Source organism: Hippocampus comes, unplaced genomic scaffold, assembly GCF_001891065.2.
Source record: "Hippocampus comes isolate QL1 unplaced genomic scaffold, H_comes_QL1_v1.1 scaffold122, whole genome shotgun sequence".
Lineage (NCBI taxonomy): Eukaryota > Metazoa > Chordata > Actinopteri > Syngnathiformes > Syngnathidae > Hippocampus > Hippocampus comes.
The window spans coordinates 2,292-26,855 of record NW_017842059.1 but is presented as its reverse complement, the minus strand read 5'-3'; the positions used below and the strand labels follow the sequence as shown (position 1 = coordinate 26,855).

The 24,564-nt window shown below is 40.5% G+C and overlaps 3 protein-coding genes and 1 long non-coding RNA gene across 8 annotated transcripts; 3 read left to right on the top strand and 1 right to left on the bottom strand.

Annotated features, from left to right (window-relative positions):
* The first annotated feature begins 256 nt into the window (after positions 1-256).
* ilkap (integrin-linked kinase-associated serine/threonine phosphatase) lies at positions 257-8,583 on the top strand. 2 transcript variants are annotated; one of them, XM_019861418.1, is made up of 10 exons: positions 257-554; positions 2,004-2,147; positions 2,227-2,344; positions 2,463-2,569; positions 3,056-3,149; positions 6,502-6,589; positions 7,113-7,246; positions 7,459-7,578; positions 7,646-7,727; positions 8,322-8,583. In XM_019861418.1, exons 1-10 carry the CDS (start codon positions 512-514, stop codon positions 8,442-8,444), a joined length of 1,053 nt encoding a protein of 350 aa, XP_019716977.1. In that variant the 5' UTR covers positions 257-511; the 3' UTR covers positions 8,445-8,583. The 2 variants fall into 2 exon arrangements, with proteins under 2 accessions (XP_019716977.1, XP_019716978.1); XM_019861419.1 differs by lacking the exon at positions 257-554 and having other exon boundaries at positions 2,021-2,134.
* Positions 8,584-8,618: 35 nt separating this feature from the next.
* On the top strand, positions 8,619-10,572 carry LOC109510817 (putative N-acetylated-alpha-linked acidic dipeptidase). Its single transcript, XM_019861420.1, has 4 exons — positions 8,619-9,518; positions 9,596-9,677; positions 9,784-9,876; positions 10,147-10,572. Exons 1-4 carry the CDS (start codon positions 9,494-9,496, stop codon positions 10,334-10,336), a joined length of 390 nt encoding a protein of 129 aa, XP_019716979.1. The 5' UTR covers positions 8,619-9,493; the 3' UTR covers positions 10,337-10,572.
* A 1,144-nt stretch (positions 10,573-11,716) lies between these two features.
* On the bottom strand, positions 11,717-21,811 carry LOC109510684 (nuclear mitotic apparatus protein 1). 3 transcript variants are annotated; one of them, XM_019861180.1, is made up of 16 exons: positions 21,753-21,811; positions 21,426-21,490; positions 21,263-21,348; positions 21,110-21,183; positions 20,407-20,495; positions 20,131-20,205; positions 19,719-19,812; positions 19,463-19,622; positions 18,635-18,774; positions 17,969-18,080; positions 16,822-16,939; positions 15,431-15,571; positions 14,493-14,606; positions 12,924-13,076; positions 12,356-12,653; positions 11,717-12,267 (listed from the first exon to the last, which is right to left on the bottom strand). In XM_019861180.1, exons 2-16 carry the CDS (start codon positions 21,465-21,467, stop codon positions 12,182-12,184), a joined length of 1,782 nt encoding a protein of 593 aa, XP_019716739.1. In that variant the 5' UTR covers positions 21,468-21,490; positions 21,753-21,811; the 3' UTR covers positions 11,717-12,181. The 3 variants fall into 3 exon arrangements, with proteins under 3 accessions (XP_019716739.1, XP_019716737.1, XP_019716738.1); XM_019861178.1 differs by having other exon boundaries at positions 12,360-12,653; positions 21,753-21,806; XM_019861179.1 differs by lacking the exon at positions 21,753-21,811 and adding an exon at positions 21,609-21,713 and having other exon boundaries at positions 12,360-12,653.
* Positions 21,812-22,463: 652 nt separating this feature from the next.
* Positions 22,464-23,465, top strand: LOC109510711 (uncharacterized). Of its 2 annotated transcripts, none has more exons than XR_002167171.1 (3): positions 22,464-22,509; positions 23,086-23,263; positions 23,365-23,465. It is a non-coding gene; the product is annotated as an uncharacterized LOC109510711 (long non-coding RNA). The 2 variants fall into 2 exon arrangements; XR_002167172.1 differs by lacking the exon at positions 22,464-22,509 and adding an exon at positions 22,612-22,762.
* The last annotated feature ends 1,099 nt before the right edge of the window (positions 23,466-24,564 follow it).

The window sequence follows — 24,564 nt, the reverse complement described above, 5'->3', positions numbered from 1 at the left end:
ACCTGTCGCGAGGACATGATATGAAACAGATCAGAAAAGGCAGCAACCTGACCAAATTTCTGAACGTATAACACATCTTAATGCAACATTAATTTTAGTATTATATTAGATCAAGCCAAAACCAACAACTTTAGTTTTAATGCAATGTCAATAGTTGCGGGTCTTGCTGTAAAATATTTACAAACTAAAAAGGGATTACATGCAGTTTACAGCCAAAGCGTTAAGAGGCGCCAAGTGTCGTGACAATGCTGCCATCGAAGCATTTGAAAATGAAGACGAAGAAGACGCAGTCTGCAGTTTGCAGTCTGCATGCCGTGTCGTAGATGGTCAATTTTGAGATTATTAGAAATGAACCGTAATTAAAATTACAAATGCCTTTAACATTTTCATCTAGTGATCGAATTTTATCGTGTAATCTCACCTGTTTATAAACCTTACTTGCTGTCTCTAGTACGACGTTCACGGGTTCAGACGGACAGACGGCTAAACGAGGCTAGTCTTGCTTCGGAGAATGATGGATCTATTTGACGACCTACCGGAGCCCACTCAAACCGGTGAGTGATTACGGTTTCTCGGGTAAACGCAGACGATTAACCCGGCAGTAGTGCTGGTCTTCTGACAACTGAAAAGTTGGTCGTTACCTCACAAAATTCTCGTTTTGGGTCACTTAAATGCGTTTTATCTACACGCGTTAAGAGATAAATTAGTAGTTCCATTGGTGATGAGAATAATAAAAATACTAACTTATTTTATAGCGCCTTTCAAGGGACCAAAAGATGCTGACGAATAAAGACTTAATATAAATAAGATGCTGCCGTTGGTTTAAACTTTGTTTCCACCGTTATTTATTGTTTCTGTATAAAAATTGAGTTATAAATGCCATATAAAAATTATTGGAAGACAGTTTGCGTGTGGCAAGTGATGGTTTTGCAGTTTTCTTGACTTCACTGAAGGTATAAGAGACAGTTTAAAGCATGTTTTATGGACTGGTTGATATGACCTTAAAGGTCAAGAGTGCATTTGGCCAACCATCTTTTGAGTAATCCATACAGCTAAAACTATTTCAAGCATACTTTCGTAAGTTTTTGTTTTTTATGTAACACACCCAGATTCATCGTTTGACCCATAGCAACGCACTTAACAACCAAAATGCTTTTGTTTGGCAATTTCCGGCAAGTGATGTCATTTACAGAATGCCGAGTCGCCAGTCAGCCAATGTACTGCATTGTTGATTGTCCCGCTGAAACGCTCTTTGCCATTGTAATCAAGTTATTTGCCGAAATGCCTTGGTGCTGTGTGGCGATGCAACTGTTCTCACAGTTGTTTGAGTGGCCAAAAGACAAGAATAGGGCACGTAAACGGACCAGAAAATTGGAACGATACAGTTTCGTTCTCGCAAAGCAAATGAATTTCATGCCCGTGTCGACGAGTGTTTTTTTTTTCTTTGTTGTTCCAAGCAATTAGAAGACCTCTGTTTTCTCAACTGGATTTGCAAAAAAAGGTAGGTGTGATAATCAATCAATAACTCTGGCTGTTGTTTATGAAAACATTTGCTTGTGTACATGGATGTAATCTTGTATGACAACATTCAAACTATATTAGTGCGTGGATGGAATCCCCTGTAATGGTTTACAACTAACAATGCGGTCACTCGTCAGGATCTCACTTCGGGAAAATGATTACTTTGTCGAATTTTAAGAAATGTAGTTTTTTTTCCCCCCCATGCTTTATTTAATGTCTTTTGTTTAATTGCTTGTGACATAAAATTTCATTTGGGACCTTTAAAATGAAATCCATGTCTTTACAAAAAAATAAAATCCACTGTTATTTAATGATTTCCTTTAACATTAACTTAGTTTCTGACTGTAACATCAAAACTTACCCTTAAGGGATCATGAAAGGATATCTTGCATAAACATGTTTTAAAACATGAAATGATTATTGTTGTGACATAAGCATCTTAACCACTTGCGATGACAACTACTGTATTTGTGTGTTATCAGGTCGTGGCTCAGCTGCCATTACAGTTTCGCCGCGATCTGCCAAACACATTGATGAGAAGAGCGTCAAAAGGAAACGAGAGGATGTAGAATGTGAGGTGCATCCGAAAGACGAAGAGGAGGAGATCAAGAAAGTTTGTAGAGAAGGTTTTCACTTTTGCCACCATGTCTGACAATGCACGGCGTCCATGATGCAGCTCGGCTTACTGTGCGTTCGCATGTTCAGGCCTCCCCATGCTGCGAGGCTACGTGGCTGCGAGGCGCGGTGAGCGTGAGGAAATGCAGGACGCTCACGTTCTACTTCCCGACATGAGCGGCTGTCTATCAACGCTGCCCGCTCAAATGTAACATACACCTCCATTTATACATACACACACTCACACATACTCGCACACGGGTGTGATATTTTACTTTTTTTCCCTCTCTTTCAATGTTTGTGAATATTGACTGATGTTTCCAAAGATCTGGGGCATCGTATTTTGCCGTGTTCGACGGTCATGGCGGCACTCGGGCATCACGCTTTGCGGCCGAGCATCTTCACCACATTCTGGCAACGAAGTTTCCCCGAGGTGAGCAGTAAGGACACAGTCTGCGTAAAGTAACAAGAATTAAGGCTACGTCTACACGTGCAGGCATAATTTTGAAAAGCAAAAAGCTCCATTATCCTAGCTGCAGGGAGAAAAAACACCCACAGACGTCGGACACACTAAACGCTATACGCATATTAAGAAGTTGAATTAATTCTTTTTTTTTTGTTTACTTTATATGAATGTGTAAAAATAGCATCCCTTTAGATTTACAGTAAATTATGTTTAAAATAATTCCTTTATGTGCAAATTTTTGTTGAAAATTATCACTGGTAAATTTTTTGAAATCACAATCGGTGTAAAATTTGTTTTAAATCATCCCCCAAAATAAAATCCAGGTAAAATGATTTCAATCAAAAAACACAAGACACACTAATGTAAAGATCAAGACTTGACTTGGAAAAAAAAAATAATAATAATTTCTATAAATATATATACTGTGTGCGTGTGCGTGTCCTTCTTTTGAAGGTGAAAGTGAGAACCTGGACAAGCTGATTAAAAAATGCCTGGTGGACACTTTCCGCCAGACAGACGAGGACTTTCTGAAGAAAGCCACCAGCCAGTAAGACTCCTGATTAGCTCCTGCGAAGAGCATTAAGTAGCTATTGACTGTGTTCCACAATTACTGGTTTTGTATTTCATGAAAAAAAAAATCCTTGTGTGTTTTGTTGGTTGGTTGTTTTGGGTGATGTGACCTTCATTAAAAAATGCCTGGTGGACACTTTCCGCCAGACAGACGAGGACTTTCTGAAGAAAGCCACCAGCCAGTAAGACTCCTGATTAGCTCCTGCGAAGAGCATTAAGTAGCTATTGACTGTGTTCCACAATTACTGGTTTTGTATTTCATGAAAAAAAAAATCCTTGTGTGTTTTGTTGGTTGGTTGTTTTGGGTGATGTGACCTTCATTAAAAAAAAAAAAAACACACACATTTCCTATTTTAATCTTTTTTTTTTTTTCATTTTTACCAAATGTGGAAGGAAATGGCAATGCTATTTTTGTTCCTTTTCCCCCACTACGGGGATTTTCTTTATTTGTCCTGATACCAAATCAGCTTTCTCATTGTATTTTTTCCAAGCATTCAGTTGCATCATTGTACAACACAGGCATAATCAAAATAAGTTTGATATTACAGATAATGTGAAATTAAGTGCTTTCTCTTAATAAGTTTGATATTACAGATAATGTGAAATTAAGTGCTTTCTCTTTATATATATGTCCCGCTGAAACGCTCTTTGCCATTGTAATCAAGTTATTTGCCGAAATGCCTTGGTGCTGTGTGGCGATGCAACTGTTCTCACAGTTGTTTGAGTGGCCAAAAGACAAGAATAGGGCACGTAAACGGACCAGAAAATTGGAACGATACAGTTTCGTTCTCGCAAAGCAAATGAATTTCATGCCCGTGTCGACGAGTGTTTTTTTTTTCTTTGTTGTTCCAAGCAATTAGAAGACCTCTGTTTTCTCAACTGGATTTGCAAAAAAAGGTAGGTGTGATAATCAATCAATAACTCTGGCTGTTGTTTATGAAAACATTTGCTTGTGTACATGGATGTAATCTTGTATGACAACATTCAAACTATATTAGTGCGTGGATGGAATCCCCTGTAATGGTTTACAACTAACAATGCGGTCACTCGTCAGGATCTCACTTCGGGAAAATGATTACTTTGTCGAATTTTAAGAAATGTAGTTTTTTTTCCCCCCCATGCTTTATTTAATGTCTTTTGTTTAATTGCTTGTGACATAAAATTTCATTTGGGACCTTTAAAATGAAATCCATGTCTTTACAAAAAAATAAAATCCACTGTTATTTAATGATTTCCTTTAACATTAACTTAGTTTCTGACTGTAACATCAAAACTTACCCTTAAGGGATCATGAAAGGATATCTTGCATAAACATGTTTTAAAACATGAAATGATTATTGTTGTGACATAAGCATCTTAACCACTTGCGATGACAACTACTGTATTTGTGTGTTATCAGGTCGTGGCTCAGCTGCCATTACAGTTTCGCCGCGATCTGCCAAACACATTGATGAGAAGAGCGTCAAAAGGAAACGAGAGGATGTAGAATGTGAGGTGCATCCGAAAGACGAAGAGGAGGAGATCAAGAAAGTTTGTAGAGAAGGTTTTCACTTTTGCCACCATGTCTGACAATGCACGGCGTCCATGATGCAGCTCGGCTTACTGTGCGTTCGCATGTTCAGGCCTCCCCATGCTGCGAGGCTACGTGGCTGCGAGGCGCGGTGAGCGTGAGGACATGCAGGACGCTCCCGTTCGACTTCGCGACACCTCCATTTATACATACACACACTCACACATACTCGCACACGGGTGTGATATTTTACTTTTTTTCCCTCTCTTTCAATGTTTGTGAATATTGACTGATGTTTCCAAAGATCTGGGGCATCGTATTTTGCCGTGTTCGACGGTCATGGCGGCACTCGGGCATCACGCTTTGCGGCCGAGCATCTTCACCACATTCTGGCAACGAAGTTTCCCCGAGGTGAGCAGTAAGGACACAGTCTGCGTAAAGTAACAAGAATTAAGGCTACGTCTACACGTGCAGGCATAATTTTGAAAAGCAAAAAGCTCCATTATCCTAGCTGCAGGGAGAAAAAACACCCACAGACGTCGGACACACTAAACGCTATACGCATATTAAGAAGTTGAATTAATTCTTTTTTTTTTGTTTACTTTATATGAATGTGTAAAAATAGCATCCCTTTAGATTTACAGTAAATTATGTTTAAAATAATTCCTTTATGTGCAAATTTTTGTTGAAAATTATCACTGGTAAATTTTTTGAAATCACAATCGGTGTAAAATTTGTTTTAAATCATCCCCCAAAATAAAATCCAGGTAAAATGATTTCAATCAAAAAACACAAGACACACTAATGTAAAGATCAAGACTTGACTTGGAAAAAAAAAATAATAATAATTTCTATAAATATATATACTGTGTGCGTGTGCGTGTCCTTCTTTTGAAGGTGAAAGTGAGAACCTGGACAAGCTGATTAAAAAATGCCTGGTGGACACTTTCCGCCAGACAGACGAGGACTTTCTGAAGAAAGCCACCAGCCAGTAAGACTCCTGATTAGCTCCTGCGAAGAGCATTAAGTAGCTATTGACTGTGTTCCACAATTACTGGTTTTGTATTTCATGAAAAAAAAAATCCTTGTGTGTTTTGTTGGTTGGTTGTTTTGGGTGATGTGACCTTCATTAAAAAAAAAAAAAACACACACATTTCCTATTTTAATCTTTTTTTTTTTTTCATTTTTACCAAATGTGGAAGGAAATGGCAATGCTATTTTTGTTCCTTTTCCCCCACTACGGGGATTTTCTTTATTTGTCCTGATACCAAATCAGCTTTCTCATTGTATTTTTTCCAAGCATTCAGTTGCATCATTGTACAACACAGGCATAATCAAAATAAGTTTGATATTACAGATAATGTGAAATTAAGTGCTTTCTCTTAATATTTTTTTTTTTTTTTGTCGAAACGTAGACAAACCCTTTCCTTATACACCCTGCAATATGCAACATTCACTTGTGGAGATTTAGTAATAAATTGTTTTTCACCATTTCTTCAGATAGTCTGATAGCATGGCCGCTTTAGAGCGCCTCGTTGTCAGCCGTGAGTGCGCACATGTCACAGTGAGAAAGGCGGAAGCACGATGAGGAGAAAAGAACGAGGATTTTTTTTTTTCAATCTCCATTTGACATCCAGCCTGTGGACTGTGGGTTCATGCTGGTATGGCTGCTTTAGAGTGAGTCATTGTTGCGGTGCGGAAAACCACCCCAATAGATAAATTCAGTAACTGGTAGTCATGCAGTACTATTGAACACTGTCGTTTTAAAATCTGTTTTTGCATTTGTTCATGAATGAATCCTGTCCTCTTTATGAAACAGGAAGCCGGCGTGGAAAGATGGTTCCACAGCAACCTGCATGCTGGTGCTGGATGACGTGGTCTACGTGGCCAACCTGGGAGACAGCAAGGTAACTACAGTGCTGCATTCGTAAGATGACTAGGCCCAACCAGCAAGCATGTGTCACATACTTATCCCATCCTGATCAAGAGTATCAAATAAATGCTTTAATAGTTTTTGATAAAGTTGTTTGAGCATTTATTTGTAAGATCCATGAACTAGTATGCTCTTTGTCCTCACTCGAAGGACAACTTTGGCATCCGAGTAGGACAACTACATCTCACTAGTGAGGCAGAACTGCACTGGTTAACACCTGTGCGTTTACAAGTCTTCATGTTGAAGCACTGGTTGTAAACTAGTAGAATTTTATAATGTCACGAGTAATTTTAGTCGCTCTCAGTTGTCAACGAATGCTCATTTATGCTTCACTTGTAACATGTCATCCTGGTAGTTTGCAAAGTTGTCTTGGCCCTATTAAGCATCACTGTAGTCAGAACAAAGAGCAGGTAAGTACATGGACCTTAACTTGATAACATGGATATGCAATGAATGCTCAAATGGCTTTCTGAGTTCTTATTGTTGCGTCTTGGCAGGCCGTGTTGTGTCGCATGGAGGAGGAAGGAGAAGCCCTGGAGAAGCAGCCGACCACACTGGCGCTCAGTCGAGAACACAACCCAACTATCTACGAGGAGAGGATGAGGATCCAGAGAGCAGGAGGAACTGTCAGGTACTATCATCAATGTCCGCCCTTGGCACTTGAAGGTGGAGGAGGTTTCCTTCTAGTATGTACATGTATGTCGGACTCTTCAAAAGCACAATCTGCAATGCCAAGTGGGAACTGCCAAACAATGACACTTTGCTTCACTGCTATTTCTTTTTGATTTTCATGCCAGTGGAATTTTTTGGGATGGATGATGGATATGTTGTTGTTTGTTGCAGGGAGGGGCGGGTGCTGGGCGTCCTGGAGGTGTCGCGCTCCATCGGAGATGGCCAGTACAAGCGATGCGGCGTCATTTCCACCCCAGACCTCAGAAGGTGTCAGCTGACAGCCAATGACAGGCAAGAACAGGACACAGGCCTACATACAAAGAAGCAAAAAAAGAATGTCTCCTTTTGGCCTCCTCAGGTTCATCATCCTGGCTTGTGATGGCTTGTTCAAAGTTTTTTCTGCAGATGAAGCCGTCAGATTCGTCTGGGACATCCTTCAGGTACAGTAAGGAAGTCACTTTGTACTGTTGGTGTTGAGTCTTTTATACATATGTCAAATGTAATAGCAGTTGGACAAACATGTTGGATTTTTTTGACTTTAAGGACCCCTGGAATTTGGAAAAAATACTCGAAAATAACTGCTTCAAACCGAAATAACGTATTTCCTGTGCCTTTTTAGTCATGGCTTCTTGAGACTTTTTTGTGCGTCTCTCAATTTCTATAATTCTAGAATTCTAAAATTCTAAATTTAATGTTGCAAAGTCAAGCTGTCTTTGAAAGCTTTCAAATCCCAAGGACCCGTGGAAATGACCACATGATCCAAAAATACAAGGTCTTCCTGTATGTTTTCAGGAATGGCTTCTTGAGACTTTTTATGGGTCGACTCATGATAGACATGTGCACAAAGTTTCATGTTCTAAGTCAAACTGCTATCAGGGGCTGAATTATTTATTAACAATGGAGTTTGGTGCAACTGAGTCAATTTAGCCTCAAATGGCCTCTTGGAAAAAAAAGGCAGGTGTTTGTAGTTCTACACACGATAGACAAAACCAATGTTTATTTCTCATGAAACATGTTGCCTTGCATGAATGTAGGACAGTAAGTTGACGGACAAGGAGGAGCAGTTTGAAGCGGCCTGCCAACAGTTGGCCAGCGAGGCGGTGCGACGGGGCTGCGCTGACAACGTCACTGTCATCCTAGTTTCTATTGACTTCTGAACACACACACACACACACACACACACACACACACACACACACACATATGTATATGTATGTATATGTGTGTGTGTGTGAAAACACACACTTGTGCAATGACATTGTTTTCCAATAAAATACCTGACTTCCTCTGTCAAAAGTCAATTGTGTGTGTTACTAACGCAAAGTACAAATGACCAGTCAGTGCTCATGACAGAACAAACAGAATTTATTCCGTAGATTCAGAGATCAATCGAATAGCCTAATGCTGATAGATTACTATACCTCATTGTTTAGCCTCAAGTCATTTTAGAAGTCATTGTAGTAGTCTGTACTGTTAGAGTAGAGAGGAAACCAGTTTTCAGTCACGGTGACAAAAGAAAATGTATCTCGCCATACATACCTGTGGGGCTGACACAGTCCCTCTCACATTTTGAAGCTGTTGTTAGCCTGTCTACTTTTTTGGGATTCTTGAAGCAGTTGTTCCTAAGAGGAACTGACTGTACTTCTCTCCCCCTTGGAGGCTTCCATGAGCATGTTTCCTTTGTAACTGGAGGCTTTTCTGTTCCCATCCTGAGACAGAGTTCAACTTAAAATTAAGTTGCTGCTGCATGGCTGCAACACGAAGCAAGTCTAAAATGTAAAGAACATGTAGCACAAGATTGAATCGTTACAATTGTTGCTTTTATTTAGCATTTATCTGGCATTCTATGTAGTCCTACAATGCGGTCCCACCAGAGATCCTCGTCACAACAATTTGACGTTATTTGCTATAACAAGCGGCAAAACAAACTAGCAGACTAGTTGGTTATGTTTCTCACCCTGCCATGCAAGTACAGTTAGCTATGACGATGTTGTTTTCCTTTCTGTTTACGATGGCCCGAGCATCGTACGTTTGTGTTTTGTGTCCTTGTCTTTTGCTTGGCAAAACTTTCGATTGTAAAACACAAAACTCTTAATCGAAATCATGACGTTGTATGGTCTGCACATGGCTACGCATCCCATATTTGTAAGCGTCCAAAGACTTGAGTGCTTGGAACGCGGCGATCGCACAAACACACCGGGAGGAGATGCCGTCGTACGAGGTGTCATTTGGTAAGTCGGGACCAGTACGTTGGTCAAAATCATAATTTTAACGACGGGCTATTCAGATTTTGTCTGCTATTTTGCAGACTCCTTGTTTTCAGCTGTTGAAAATTTCACCGTTGCAGCGAGGGAGTTTCACGAGCGCCTAGAAAACGTCAACAGAGCAGAGTAAGAAGACATTTTGCATAAGTCATAACAGACTAAAATGTCAGCCTCCGCAAACCAAAAAAACAATTTTCATTGGCATTGAGGTGCCTGTTTTCACACATATCAGCCCTCTGCAGGTACGTGCAATAAACGACCAGCTCATGTATCTGGAGAGGGCCTTTATAGACCCCTTGGGCTTACCCGGAAGACCATTCTACAGGTATTACACACAAACCGAACCCTCTTCAGTTTAGTTATATAATCGATAAACCAGGTAGCCATTTGAGGTTTTGGTATCAAACCACAAAATAAACGCCAGCGAAAACTACAGTGTGGCTTGACTACCCCACATTAACTGATAGGTTGCCAAATGAGCATATTGCAAAACGGATTCTCTGACAGAGATTGATTTTGTGCCTTCATTCTCATTAACTGTAACATGCCGTTTATGTATGTTCATATATTCCCACGAGTCACATCTGTTTTCCAGGCATGTGGTATTTGCTCCAAGCAGCCATAATAAATATGCAGGGGAGTCTTTCCCGGGCATCTACGATGCATTGTTCGACATTGAGCACTCGGCGGACCAAGAGAAGGCCTGGAATGAAGTTAAACGACAAATCAGCATAGCAGCATTCACTGTGCATGCTGCTGCCATGACGCTTAAACCGCCTGCATGATTTGAATGAACATTGTAAGTACAAATGAATTGAAATTCATTTGTACTTACAATGTATCTTTGTTCATCTATGCCGGCAACTTATAGCGACATAAACAAAATTAAATGATCTATTTCACACCAGGAAGTGTATAATATACCTACATCCAGTATTTTTTACATTTGTTTGGTGGTGTACCTCGAGTTATTGAACTTTGTAAAATATGTCCTCGGCGCAAGGGTTGGCAAAAATCATTGGAGTAGCTGATGAATTGAGAATTTAGTAAATTTATACTACTTGTGTAGGTATGGCAACTGGTTTATTAAATGATGGGTGTATTTATGTGAAAGCCTTCAGAATAATTTGTCGTATTTCTAAAGGGTGCAGCTTTCAGGTGATATGGACGGTGGCAAGATTTGAAGGCCTCTCTGCTGGCGCATTTTCTAAACGAAAAGACCTTTTTATTTAGTATTTGTTGGAAACTAATGCTCAATGTTCATACAGCACAATTTGTCATTCCAAAATGTTTTATTGTAAGAGTAATAAGAAAATACAGTAAAATCATTCAAATAAATGAAAAGTAAAATCTTAAAAGTGCGTAAAATGAAGTTTTAACTGAACAATCATGTTGGATTGCTGAAAAACTCACACCATCCTCCTCCTCATCTGCAGGGTAAAAAAAAAAAAACATTAGAAGGCATAAAAAATATCAGCACAATTTGAAGAGACTTAAAAACAGCACTGCCATGTCTGAAGTGTTGACACCCAATAACTTGATCACCAGAATATGTGAAGACACCCTCACAGTGTCAGTGTTTGTCATTAAGTGTGAGCTAACCACAAGCAAGTATAAACAAAAAGCAACATGCAAATCATTTTCATTGAACATACACCTTGTCATTCTTCCAGGAGGATTGAAGGAGACGCAATTCTGAAAACAAGGCTGAGGGTTCACCGTGACCAAACACGTTCATTTTTAGGGTGGAAATAATGACAAACTTTCAAAGCGACAGTTAATGAGATTAATGGAAAGCTTGATGAAAGTTGGTTTCCATTTCAGGTAACCAATTTTCAAGAGGGAATACTAAAAACACTATGATGGGATTCAAAAGTAAATGCTGGGTCAGATTAAATAACAGAGTACGCAGGCCCTTTCTTTGCCCACCTTTTCATTCAAGACCATCTCCTTACCTTGCGAGCGCTTGCCGTCAACCGTGGAGACTTGGAAGTCGTTTTAGGTGACTTTCTGTTTTCTTTGCAGATCACCTGGGGTGACTTGGAGCTCCCCCCCCTGCCCGCTCGCCCCGCTGCCGCGAGGGAAACTGCAGCGTGCTTATTTTCTTTTTGCATGGCATTCTTGGAGGTGTTGCTTGGCGACTTTCGGGTAGAAATTTCCCATAATTGTCATATCATAAAGGTTTCATTTGTTTCAGTTTTGTATTGCGATAGTGTTGGGCAATGTCCTTTATAATTTTCCAATTTATACTCATGCTGGAACAAAAATGAGACTGATGTTACTCACCAGTTCTTTAGTATGTCATATTTTCACTGAATACTTATACAAACTCATGTATTTGGAGGAGTAGGTTTTTACATTGGCTATATTGTGAAGTAACGGTACAAGTAAAATTTTTGGCCATTGGAGCCAACCTCCACTATACAAACAAATCATTGAACAGTGTTCCCTCACTTTTCACGGGTGACTCACAGGGTACATCCGAAGAGACGAACATTCACATGTCACTGAGTGAAAAACCATGTAGCTCGGATGGAAGTCAGGATAGTAAAACTTTTTACCACAGTGACCCATGAATCAATATTACGCAACATAAGCCCTTCGTCAAACTCACTGGACTGAGGACAGGGTCAAGTTGTGAGTTGGAGGGTCCACTGTTGATATTCTTGTTTTTGGGAGTGAGAGGGCGGGGGAAGCAGCTGGCCTTCAATTTTTTCTGGCAAATAAAAATGTCAAGTGATTGAGACCATGTTAAAAAGTTGCGATCCAAACAATTTTTAAATTTGACAAGATGGCTAACAGACTAACCTCAGGTGACGTTTGAGGAACACATAACGTCGAGGCAGCACGCTTTGTGAATCTCTGGCTCTTCAGTTGAGAGGAGCTGACCGACTTAGACGTTGGGTGGTCCGCCATCAAAGACAGACGGTGAGAACGGATGCCGGCTGCGGTACTTGCGTGCACTGCCGCGAGGGAGTGGCAATGGGAAGCTAGAGAGTCCTGCAGCTGGCCTAGCATGACGGACGCTCGTCGAATGGTCTCCGTTGGGTCACCTGTACGTACATCTTCGTCGGTGAAAGGGAGCACGCTCTTGCAGCCAGCCTAAAGTGAGACAAGGGGTTGAATTGATGCCATGGACTGACATTGCGACCTATGTAAAGAATATATTTAAAGTTATGCTACAATTTTGACGGTGTGCCACGTACACACGCGTGTGTCATTGGTACAAGCAGCTTCTCCTGTCACGTTTACCTCCGATTGGCACTTTGAACATGTAAGCATGTGCAGCTATGGGAACAGATGGACTGAAGGGTGTGACGATAGGTTGACAGGGGTCTTATTGTTACAACAGATGAGAATGAATCTACCAACCTCAAACTCTGCAGGATAGCTGCTCTTGAGATGAGGAAGGCAAGCTTTGTTCCTGGCCTGCAGCTCAGCTATCCTCATCCAATCGTCAGGCGCACCTTCGGGCTCGTTCTCTGCCCCGACGCCAAATGTACTTGCAGCTGAACGCATATTTTTCTTTGCGAGAAGAAAAATAGAGGTGAACGTCTGGTAACTGTTTGCGACTTTGAAAAAGAATGCAACATTCACTACCTTCGCAAACACCCAAATATTGGCATTACGATAAAGTCTCAGAGAGAGAGAGAAAGAGAGAGACACCCGCATGATGAGCAGGTTCAGTATTTAAAGAACGGGGCGGTCTTGAGCTTTTGGCTCAAGGCGATCACCTTCATCTTGCTGACATCGGGCTGGGATGCAGACAGCTGCAGTTCCTCCATCAGATGAGCAGACTCATCGTTGGAGAGACATGACTTCCGATTGTCTTTTAAGGTCCACTAGCTTGACTTGAAGTGCATGTGTCGTTTTGGCAGCGTCTTCCTGGATCTTAGTGTAACCCAGACTTGTTAAGACTATTATTTTATTGTTAGTTTCTGTAAGGTGATATTTGTTTGCGATGCTGTTTTTTCCGAGAGACAATGAACGCAACGCGAGGAGCGAGGACTCGTTTGCGAGGGAGACAGAACATTCTCGCACTCTTCAACTCCACTACTTTGCACAAGTAGAGGTTCAATGACCAGTTTTCATTTATCGTTCTTTCGTTTCGACCTGCCTGGGAAAGTGCGAGAATGTTCCGTCTCCCTCGCAAACTAGTCCTCGCTCCTAGCGCTGCGGTGCGTTCATCGTCTCTCGGAAAAAAACATTATCACAAACAAATATCACCATACAGAAACTAACAATAAAATAATAGTCTTAACAAGTCTGGGTTACACTGACAAAATTACTAAAGCTAATTCTTTAACAATGCATGAAATATGAATCATATTATGACCAGTTGTGCCTTGATGTCTCAGTTGCTATGCCATTACTATCCATCGATCCATTTTCTGATCCGCTTAACCTCACTAGGGTCGCTATCCCAGCTGTCTTCGGGCAGTAGGCAGGGCACACAGAGACATACAACTATTCACGCTCACTCTCACACCTAGGGACAATTTAGAGTGTTCCATTAACCTGCCAGGCATGTTTTTGGAATGTGGGAGGAAACCGGAGCACCTGGAGAAAACCCACACCGGCACGGGGAGAACATGCAAACTCCGCACAGAAAGGCCGGAATTGAAACCTGCACCTCTGCGCTGGGAGGCCAACATGGTAATCAGTCAACCATCGGGTCGCCCCATCCCCTTATTATGTTACCCGTATGTCAAATATGCCAGGTGTCTTCCAGTATGTAAACTCTGATTACTGAGTGACATGTATGTTGCACTTTCTCCCAGTCAGAGTGCTAGCTCTCTTCCCTGTCTTCTGCATCCAGCCCTACTCTCTGTCGTTACTTTGTATTTTCATAGATAGACTTTCGTTACTTTTCACCTTCTGAGTCCAAATTCCTCTCCTCACTTGACAAATAACCCATCATGATACAGTAACTTTATTTACCTCCATTACAGACCCCATGTTTTCTCCGACATCCTGCTTTGTGGCTAGTGTAATTTCATCTTGTAAACATGAAATCTTCCCCTGGAGGATCTGGATTTGTTCGGCCAGGTGCTCCTGTAATGAAACAAAGTATTTTGTTGGATTAGTTATTCTCATCTGGATCTTGGGAGCTAAAAGTGGGTTATGGAGCCCATTTTCTTCATGTTCATGTACCACCTCATTTCTACTATTTAAGAGAATAGCTTTATATTCAAGTCCTATATGTGTACAGTAATCACTGACATATTCCGTGCTGTAACACGCCACTATTCATTTTGGACTTGTTTCCTGGTCTATTGTGTTATAAAAATGCCGTATGGTGTCATCAAGAATTGCCATAATTTAGTTAGCAACTCATAACCATGTCAGGTTTCATATTCTTCCTTCAAGAAAGAAAACTTTTCATTTCAGATGTTACTGGCTAACGCAGCAACTCATGTCCTGTACAATGATGTGCAACCGGTCTGTTACGTTGGCTTGACGTGCAAACAATGATGGAGTTGCTCATCAAAATGTATATGGACATGTGTAGTGATGTGCTAATAGCTTTAAAATATTAGGGTGAAAAAAACCCCACAACATATTTATTTTCACTTCTTCTTTTATCCTCGTAAAAGAAGGAAACATTCTATCGTTGCACAAAAACGTGACAGTTTGTCACCAGAAGGTGAGCGGACATAGATAATCACATGCACATATTTCGCAATATTTTGGATTATAATAACCATTATCGTAACCATTGCCTCATTCATGTGCATATTAACACAATGTTAATGCACCAGCAACATACAACAACACAATTAATTCAAAAGGAAAGATCTAGAATCAAAAATTTATTCAGAATCAAATCCCCAGGCAATGGAAGAGTCGCACCTCAATTGTGTAGAAGACACCCCTACCTTCTGTGCAGTGGCTTGACCGAGTTCAGACTGTAGGTAGTCCATTTTGGCTTTCCACTCCTCTTGACCAGATGCGAGGGTTTCGGTCAGCCTGCCAACTTCAGCTTGAAATATGGACAGCTGTGCATTGGCTCTACGCATCTGAGAAAACATAATACTTGGGTGTACGAGTATTTTATCCACAGACCGCCTACATCCTTATGCCCAATTGTCGAAACTAATTCTAAAGCACCCAAACACAGGTGCTGTATGGAAAAACTAACCGACAAAAAGATGGTGCTTTTATTTGGAGTTAGAGAATGCACTACCTGATCACAACACTTCACTCCCTCAGGAAAACCAAGAGTAACTTGTCAATTTGTATTTTTATTGTTTTAGAGCACCTAAAAAATATCGGAGGGTCAAAACTGCCACAATAAAATATTTTTCAAGGCAATAATATCGACCTTTTCGGTTCACAAATGAGACCAACGTCACCAGTTCACGAAATGAACATATTGAGTATGAATGATTTTGATTTGCCAAGGACGGAACCACTCAGCAAAAACACTACTCATTCATCCTTGTAGGAATACTCTCTAATTAGAATCCATTAATCTAAGGACATACATTTAGATTGCGTTATACAAAATGTCAATGAATGAACAAATATACACATTCACACCAATACATAATAACCCCCACATGCATTACAGGCGTGATGTTTTTGTTTATCGTAATTAGGTCAGTGAGCACTAAAGTGTGATATCTGACAACAACACTGTTCACCAAAATCGAAGGCACACAGCCATGTCTTCATTAGGTTAGGGTTTTTCCAGAAAAGCCCCAAAATTCCCGTATTGCAGATGAGTGATTCGGTAGAAAAAAAGAAAAAAAAAAAAAAACGGGTCTTTTAAATGAATTGATTCAGTTCAAAGAACTGTCATGCCCATCACTAGAGTGACTTCCTTTTGCTGTGGCTGTTGACAGGCATATCGACAGCTTTCTACACTTACGTGTCATCAACCAATTCCACTTAGGAAGCCCCATCACTCACAAATTTCCCTCTGCATTTCGTGCTGACATTGTCTGCATTTCAATGCTCATCAAATATTCACGGATTTACGCTATTTGCGGGCTGACATGGTTCCTATTACCCGCAAATAGTGGGGCTAAACTGTAAATCTATTTTTAAAAATTACTTTTTTTGGTTGCATACATGGATTGCATGGCGCAATACATTTCATTGATGAAGTCATGAAGAGATCTATGTGTTTTTTATTTCCAGTAGTTAATTGTGTCATTTTTAACACATTTATATTTGATTTTTAATCGGCAGACTGATTTTTTTTTTTAAACCTGTCGGGATCTAGTTAAGAGAATGCCTCTGAGGTTTGACCAAGTGTCGATACCTGTGACGAGAGGACACCGTTCTCCTCTTCAAGTTCATTCACTTTTCGCTCCATCAGCAAAAAGTTACTTTTGCAGTCTTTGTTGTCTTTTAAAATTTCGTGGAGTCGCAGCTGTAACCTAAAAGAAAAATGTCGGAATGGTGAGTGACAACCCACTTTAGTACTGTGCTATCATTCATGAAAATAACTTGGCTGTGCCTTGTAGTGGTTTTGTGTGTGTGTGTTGGGGGGTGGGGGTGAGGGGGCTGTGTTTATCACAATAAACGTACCCTACTTAAACTAACATCACATAATGTTCTCATATTTTTACTGAAAATAACATGTAAACATTTACAAATCAGGGAGGAGAAGAGAAGTGAACAACTGGATTTAATAAAGTCTTGCTGTTCATTCCATGTTTAGACAAATTGTCTAAAGGTTCAGTACTGCTGCTTCTCTTCCAAGCAGTGGCCCATCCTGTGAAGATGACTGCAAAAGCAGAGTGCACAATGCTCAATTAAGTAAAATAGAACCCTAGAGCAGTGTTACACTTCCAAAGTAAAACGATTTGCATTTCATATATCAGTTGTGTAACATCCTTTTGTCAGAGAATCACCAAAACCCATGAGTGAGAGGGTCCTCATCATACAAAGTAAGACAAAAAGACCGTGGGGTACACGAGTGAAAAAAATAAATGTTCGGAACCACTGCATTCGGTCAAAATTAAGGTGCCAATATCAAGATGTGAGTCGCTCTGAACAGATAATTTGGTTTTTAGTGGTGAAATCTTATGCTTATTAATTTCCTAGTTCTCAAAGAAGACCAGTGAGTTGGCTCGAATTTGAGCATAAAAAGGTGAATTCAGTTTGAAATGCCTCACTCCCGTTCAAAACAGCTCAATTAAAGGAAATCATGCGGCTGGGTGGTCTCTTCTTATTTTTATAACATTTTAACAAATATTACCCATTTGTTAAGCAGTGTGTAAATTACAACTGCTGTAGAACACTGGACAGAAATATTAAAATATCACCGTGCAAAAATAATGCTTTTACAAGCACATACACAGAAGGTTAGTGTTATTTAAAATGTGTAAACCAAACCAAGCATCTCATCATTCAGATTCTGTATTGTTCTTAGAATGAGCTTTAGAAAGGGGAGCTGATCTTACGAGTTATTCTTGGTCTCAAGTTCATTGATTTGTTCCTTAGCCGTAAGCTCTTGATCACTCTGCTCCTGTTTCATCTTGTCCAGGCGATATTGTAACTGGTTAATATGAGATTCTGAGGAAAACAAGTGAAGACAAGAACAAAACATTAAAAGGGAAGGCATGCATTATACTCCCTAGTCGGCTTCTCCATTCATTTTCTATAGCGGTCGTCCTTACGAGGGTCTAGTGTAACATGAAGCCTAATACAGCTGACGTCGGGACAAGTGGTACCCAACCATCAACACTCAAAGCTTGAGCTGGATGAAAAATGGTACTGCATAGCGATTTAAACCCCATCGACGGTGTGTGGAAGGAAGTAACAGTACAGGTTTAAAAACAAAAAAAAGGAAAAGTGGACAACAGAAGAGAAATGACCGGTATTCTTAGAAAATGATCTAATGGCGATGAACTGTGAAACCTTCACAAAATTCTAACAAAAAAATTGTGGCGCAGCCGCAAATCAGGAAGTCAAATCAGATTACAAAAACAATACAACAAATGTCTGACCTGATCGCTTCAACAGCTTTTCATGTTTTTTGAAATGATTGCACAGAAACATGTGGAATGCACTGAAGCACTGATCTAGACACTGCATGGAAAAAAATAAAACATAGATAAATTCAGCACCTCTTTGTGTAATGAGGCTAATCTTGTCGGCAAGCTCCTTCTCCAGTCCATCCCTATAATCTTGCTCTTTGATCATCTGTCGTTGGATCTTCCGCAATTGGAATTTGGGTGTGTTCATTATATCCTGAAGAGGAGAGTTGCTGTGGAAATGAATAAATAAAGTTAAAACAAAACAATCAAAATGAATACCGGTAAGTTGCGGGTGAAAGACGTTTAAAATCAGCCAGCGCCATAGCAGTGGAATAACAGTCTTGAGAGCAATGCAGTTCATTCTGCACTGTTTTTAAATATTGCTCATTTCCTTGAATAAATGGCAGCTCAGCTTTAATGACTTTTTAAGGAAGACCAATAACAGTTTAAGTACTAGTAACACAAGTAGCACGAGCACTCAATCTTAAGCCTCGTCACAGTACTTCCCATCACTACTTTACGAGTGCGAAGAGGCTTCCACGAAATTGTTGTGAACTGTTAAACTTGTCGTGATGCAAGCCAAAGGAAGGCCTCATTAACAACCAGAAACAGCAAACCGGGTAGACAATGGCATGTTATTGCATGATTTTACAAAAACTGTACTTGGGAACGTTTTGTGTGCCATACCCCCGTGTACATTTCTAGGACAAGGAATGTTTTACAATTGGAGAGGTGACATTAAAAACATGCTGTGACGAGTATTTTTAATGAGCAGGAAGTAGGATCTTAACTGCCCAAAGGGAGAACCTACTTAAGCCTTTGCGATCCCAGATAGGCTGCAGCACGCCCCGCAACCCTTGTGAGGATAAGCGGATCAGAAAATGGATGAATGGATGGATGTATAATGGCCAATGATACCTGACAGAAGATGATGCCACAGTATGCATATCCACAAATGTAATTTTCTTTGTGCGATGTAACACAGGGGAGTCTTCATCTGAGGGTATAGAGGCTGTTGACACACTGGAAGTAGAGGTGCTTGCTGTTTGCGCCAATATTTCTGGAGGCACAGGTAAATCTGAAAGACGGAGACAAACCAAATCAGATGAAAAGTGCTTCATTAAGCCTGAATGCAGATGAGATCTAACGCACAAGAAATGGATGAGAGACTCACATCGCTTTGCCAAGTAGGCATCGAGGCCACTGCTCAGAAAAACACTGCCATGACTCTCCATCACAAAAGAAATAGTCAGATTTGCAATTTCCCTCTGACAAGAAAGAACGGAAATGTGTTTACAATGGCACAGATTTAATGGAGAAAACACATTTGGCAGAGGTTATTTTGCCATGAGCAGCTCTGATTGAAAGGTACAGTGTATTTAAACCTATAGCGGGTTGCAATAAAACACCTTCTGTGAGAATGGCCTACACACTATGCCACGAGCTGGCACACTTACAACTGGCGCCAAATTTGGACTTTTAGTCCTCTGCCGATTTGCGTGTAAACACAGTGTGGCAATTGCTGGGCAAGGCAAAATAACCACTGCAAACACATTAAGACTGCAAAAATCATTCTGCCTGCTTACCTCCACTTCACAGTCTAAGGTCTTTAGTGTGCAGCGTTCACTCATCATGTCATGGTAAACCAATAACAAAAGCACCTGAAAATATACACAACAGGTCAGACATCCCCAGTATCTTTTTATGGCACACAAGAGTCATAATAAAAGCATAGCATGTTACAGAACAATGTTTAGCAGCCAGTTTAAAATACAGCACATACAAAAAACTACATATGTAGAACAGCAATAATACAAAATATTACATGCAATTGGATGCAGAACAGATTTCCCCACATATACCTTTGCAATTTCCACAGTCAGGTTGATTCCATTTCTTATGTTGTCCCATGATACTGATGGACCTTTGGTTGGACTAAATCTGCAATCGTCTGGCCAACAAGAAGGTATTAAGGTAAATAATCGTTTTCAGATATTAGTAATAAAACACAGTGTGTGGGCAAATAAGTGCAACTGAAAATTTGATATTTTGCTCTTGGAAAAAAAACACTGAAGGATTAATTCATAAAATTGCCCTGTATTTGTGAGTAATGCTGCATTTGATGGAGGTGGGAAGTCTGACTTTTCTAATAAAAACTGTACTAGAAGGCCCCTTGGAACTGAGAGGCCCAAGTGCTAAACTCCCAGGGGAGGGGGAAAAAACACTTTTCAACTTGACTTTACTCATCTGTTTATTCTTGTGTTGATTTATGTGCACTGTCACAATGAAATAAATGAATAGATAAATCCGAGTGGCATTGATATGATTTCCCACCTTCCTCGAATGCATTATACTGTAATTGCATTGTTTAGGACAACGCACACTTTTTATGGTACAGTACACTAACGGTTGGGTAACACCTCAAGTCATGTGACACACCTACCTGCCCAAATTGACAGTACAGTAATCTGAAAAGAACGTCAGTATTTTGAGAGAGAGAGAGAGAGAGAGAGAGAGAGAGAGAGAGAGAGAAAAATAAAATTCTCTGACAGATGTCAAACTCACTCTCCACAAATTCTGCAATGACTTTAAAGCGTTCCTCAGTTGATTGAATTAAAGGGGGGTTTGGTTCTTTTTTCCTGAAAATAAACATAGGAAAACAAGAGTAAACAACAGAAGCTATATGTTCAAAATGAACAGGACTGCTAATGTACTCACAGTATGTAAACAACACGAAGCAGGAACTCCCCATCTCGTAACTCTTCGATGTTAATTTCTCGATGGGCCAATACAGTATTATTGACCTGAAAACACAGAATGGGGGCGGTTAGGTCAAAACCTAAAACTGTAAATACCGCAAGCCATGTTAGCGTCAATTTACCCAGCTGAGTAGAGCCTTAACGCCCAGATTAAGAATTGACATCTTGGACGGAACCTTCCTCGATTCTGTCGGGAAGGAAGAAGCGATATTTTAACTGGCTGTCTTGGTCGGGGGGGGAACACACACGCGAACATCCACAACAAAACGGTCGTCTTTTAACGTTATGCTGACAATGATAAACACCTCGATTCAACTTTACTTGCTAGATGTCGCTATCGTGGCGAAGAACCGCTGTTGTTCATGCCAATTTACCACAATAGTTAAATCATAAATTCCTCGCTCAAAGTAAAAACACAACTGCTCGCTGACTATATACTGTACACTGACATGAATTCAACGGTCTCTTCAACTTGTACGGCGTTTTAAAACAGGCAGATAAAGTTAAACCAGCGAATCATTTATCGCTGAAGGACGTTTCTCAAAATAAATGACTCTGATTGGATAAATGTCCGGAAGTTGAATTGTCGTAGTGCTGGACAGCCAGTTGTGAGAACGCGAGACGAAGAATGTCTGGGGACTTGATGTTAAGGCCAAGTATGAAGTAAAATTGGCCAACCATGTTTTTGAGTAATATCAATGGCTGAACAATTATAAGCATATTTCCGTTATTTTTTTTAACGCAACCCTTCCAGATTCTTTGTTTAACCCATAGCAACGCCCTTGACAACGAAAATGCTTTTCTTCGGCAATCTTCGGAAATGACGTCACATGGAGAACTGCGAGGGAAGTCCTTCCATTGAACAGCATTGTTGCACTGCTTGTTGGTAAGATGCCATGGCTGTGTGTGGCGATGTATTGTTCGCAATCGACAGAAAAGTTGTACCAGTGCCCGAAGGATAGCAGGGCACTTAAATGGAGATCTTTTATTTGCACAAGCGAATGAATTTCACGCCATCATCAGATGTATTGTTCGCAATCGACAGAAAAGTTGTACCACTGGCCGAAGGATAACAGGGCACTTCAATGGACATACTTTATTCGCACGAAGCGAATGAATTTCACGCCATCATCGACGAGTCTTCTCCACTTTAAAGATGAACTGCTTTCTCAACCGGTCTGGTTATGATCAAGGATTTGCAAAAAAGTAAGTGTGATTTTTGGATAGATGATGATGAGTTTGTCAATGCATAGCTGTCAACTCTTGTGGCATGAACAGTAGCATAGCTGCCAACTCTTGTGGACTGAACAGTCGAAGGTAGCGACTTTAGCCGAAAGCTAACTCGAGAAGCTAGCAACGTTGAACAGAAGCTAGCGACGTTAGTTTTCGGCTCGAGGCAAACGAGCTGATGATTTTGTCAAAACATAGCTGCCAACCCTTGTGGAATGAACAGTAGAAGGTAGCGACGTTAGCCGAAAGCTAACTCGAGAAGCTAGCAACGTTGAACAGGAGAAGCTAGCGACAGCGACGTTAGTTTTCGGTTCGAGGCAAACCCCGATCGATGCTATTCATATCAGCGATGAGTAATAATGTCAGTCAGACAAATTGTTCTGGAAGTACATTTCAATAGGTTGGCAGCGCTGCTTTGTTGACGAATAAATATGACACGTCCTCTTGGAAAACTGTGCGACGAGCCCATAGGCAGTGAACTGCTTTGTAGATTATATGCGGCATAATTACATGCTAATTATTTTAGTTTCATGTATTAAACTTATCTTTTAGAGTAACGAGACTGGGGGAAGCTATGGAATGGAACTGGAGGGCCTGAAAAGATGCAGTTAGGAGTTGGAAGGCTTCAATGTAAAAGTTGTCACTGACAGGCATCGCCAGGTGGGGAAATGGATCAGGGAGAATTGGACCCAAGTCATCCATTATTATGATTGTTGGCACATTGTTAAAGGTTAGTGTATTCCAATGTTTATAAATACGCTAGTTTTGGGATTATGTCTTAGATGTCATGCACGAGACTTCACAAGTTTTCATATCATATTAAATATACAGGTATGTGCAAGAAACTGGACTCCTTGGCCAAAAAGAAGAGCATGTCGATCCTGAAGGATTGGGTACAAAGTTTGAAGTGCCTCTACTTTCTCTCCTGTATTTCCAAACCTTCTCTACATCTCTGTGACTCTCTACCTTCTCTCAAGCATCTGTAGTTTCTCTCTGCTTGTCATGCGCCTCTCTACCTTGTTTACATCCTCCAATTACTAGAGAAAAAGCGTGGCTATTATCAGGTATTTTATTTTATTTTTTTTTTTTGTTAGATGTTGCCTGCTAGTTAACCCTAAAAAAATCGAAATATTGTCATACCTTGTATATTCATTTACGCATCTTCGTTTCAAAGGTCTCTTGACCTCATCTCCTTACCTTCTTTCATGTCTGTTTGCATTTCCTCTGTTTCACGTGTGTCTCTGTAACTTCTCTCATGGGTCTCGGTCAATGTCGCAGTGGTGGAACTCCTGACAAAGACCATGTTTGTCAACAATGTCATGAAGATGTCTCACCTCGGACGGACCAGTGGCGTGGAAGCTTTTCACAGTGTGGTGAATCACTTTGCCCCAAAGATACACCACTTCTCGTCCAAAGGAATGAAAAGCAGGTGTGTTAAAGAAAACTGATATGCATGAAATGTAGACTATAGTGAAATGTAGAACTTTGAGATATAAAGTTATTTCATCACAATTTGACAATTTTTTAAAATAAGATAAGACATTTTTTGTTCTATTCCAGAATAATTCTTGCTGCTATGCATTAAAATGAAAATGCTGGCAGACCATAGCCAGGAAGGCCAGAGTCAGAATCGAACCCTGCACCTCTTCACTGTGAAGTATGTTAGCTTAAAGCATAGGGTAGCAGCTAAGACATACGGACACAGGCTAAAAACACGTTTTTAAAAAGGCAACGGAAGCAAAACTGAGTTCGGTTGTACTTTATTTAGCCATTTTACAATGTACTAGTGATGTGTCGTTTTGCTAGGGGTGTGGCTTTAGCGTCCTCTTACACGCCCACCCTTCACTCATTGGCCGACTTCCGCATGCCTGTCGTCACTCACGTCCACCTTTTCTCTCTATAAACAGCGTGTCGGCCAGAGGAGCTCTCAGTCCGGTTTTGGAACTCGGCGCATACATAACACGCACCGCATTATAAGGCGTACTGTCCATTTTGGAGAAAATTTCAGACTTTTAATGGCGCCTTATAGTC

What these genes read in the sequence shown, in the direction of transcription:
- ilkap (XM_019861418.1), top strand. Translation starts at nt 512, where the DNA reads ATGATGGATCTATTTGACGACCTACCGGAGCCCACTCAAACCG. An exon ending in GGCAACGAAGTTTCCCCGAG is followed by an intron (nt 2,570 to 3,055) that starts GTGAGCAGTAAG and finishes CTTCTTTTGAAG; the next exon opens with GTGAAAGTGAGAACCTGGAC. An exon ending in CAGCTGACAGCCAATGACAG is followed by an intron (nt 7,579 to 7,645) that starts GCAAGAACAGGA and finishes TGGCCTCCTCAG; the next exon opens with GTTCATCATCCTGGCTTGTG.
- LOC109510817 (XM_019861420.1), top strand. Translation starts at nt 9,494, where the DNA reads ATGCCGTCGTACGAGGTGTCATTTG. An exon ending in GTCGTACGAGGTGTCATTTG is followed by an intron (nt 9,519 to 9,595) that starts GTAAGTCGGGAC and finishes GCTATTTTGCAG; the next exon opens with ACTCCTTGTTTTCAGCTGTT. An exon ending in GAAAACGTCAACAGAGCAGA is followed by an intron (nt 9,678 to 9,783) that starts GTAAGAAGACAT and finishes CACACATATCAG; the next exon opens with CCCTCTGCAGGTACGTGCAA.
- LOC109510684 (XM_019861178.1), bottom strand. Translation starts at nt 21,467, where the DNA reads ATGTCAATTCTTAATCTGGGCGTTAAGGCTCTACTCAGCTGG. An exon ending in TTAAGGCTCTACTCAGCTGG is followed by an intron (nt 21,349 to 21,425) that starts GTAAATTGACGC and finishes CTGTGTTTTCAG; the next exon opens with GTCAATAATACTGTATTGGC. An exon ending in TTCCTCAAACGTCACCTGAG is followed by an intron (nt 12,268 to 12,359) that starts GTTAGTCTGTTA and finishes TTTATTTGCCAG; the next exon opens with AAAAAATTGAAGGCCAGCTG.